The 812-nt window shown below is 39.0% G+C and overlaps 1 protein-coding gene across 1 annotated transcript in view; it reads left to right on the top strand.

The window, feature by feature from the left end:
- LOC107704137 (probable ATP-dependent RNA helicase DDX56) overlaps window positions 1-812 on the top strand; it is a 10,142-nt gene that overhangs the window by 6,649 nt on the left and 2,681 nt on the right. The window contains exon 9 of the mRNA XM_016506998.1: window positions 1-71. This exon is cut by the window's left edge and continues 14 nt beyond it. Coding sequence (XP_016362484.1) covers window positions 1-71 — 71 coding nt within the window. The remainder of the gene's footprint in view (window positions 72-812) is intronic.

Below are 812 nucleotides of genomic sequence, written 5' to 3'. Positions count from 1 at the left end.
CTCTGCGCTGTCCTTCATATCGCACACAGAACTTCCAATGCTCACGGAGGTTGAAAACGCTCTTACTGGAGGTAAAAATGTTTTTTCAGAAATGAATGGTCACAGAAAACTTAATTTTGCCTGCTTTTGTTGTTCAAAACCTAATATTATATCAATAACAAATTCTCAATTGATAATTAATCATTCTTTTTGCGCAAATCATTGTTTTATTTGTGAAGAAGCCGTGCAAGGAAGGCTTTAAGACCAAGCGGAATCCTCTGCCGGCTGCTCCCGCTTCACAACGAGCGGGACTCGCGCTAACCGCAATTCCCTTCACCGTCCGAGTTTTGATTTTGCCAAATAGGTTTGGGCCAATGCAAACAACTTATTGATCATGAGCCCAACAGCCGGTCTAAGGCATGAAACTCCAGGGTTGAAAATGAGTCCCACTCCGGCCCTGCTGGAAACATTTCAGTTCCGTTGCTGTCTATGAGTGGGTCAGAGAGCCCTCTGATTTAATCAAAAATACCTTCATTTGTGTTCCGAAGATGAACGAAGGTCTTACGGGTTTGAAACGACATGAGGGTGAATAATTAATGACAGAATTTTCATTTCTGGGTGAAATATTCCTTTAAGAAACTAAGTCTCATCTTTCAAATTCTTTCAATTTTATGAGGAAATTCAAACAATAAATGCCGTTTTGACGCTCTTTGATGTGGCGTCACAGATCGCTGGAGCACCTCAGTTCAAACGGCATTATTATTAATATTTAGAATTAGATTTTATTTGTATATTTTCAGTTTTAATTTTAGGTTTAAGTTTGTCATTTTGAT

The sequence above is a fragment of the Sinocyclocheilus anshuiensis genome, unplaced genomic scaffold (assembly GCF_001515605.1).
Source record: "Sinocyclocheilus anshuiensis isolate Anshui unplaced genomic scaffold, SAMN03320099.WGS_v1.1 scaffold690, whole genome shotgun sequence".
Lineage (NCBI taxonomy): Eukaryota > Metazoa > Chordata > Actinopteri > Cypriniformes > Cyprinidae > Sinocyclocheilus > Sinocyclocheilus anshuiensis.
The sequence above is the reverse complement of the archived record's forward strand: the minus strand, read 5'-3'. Positions and strand labels throughout refer to the sequence as shown.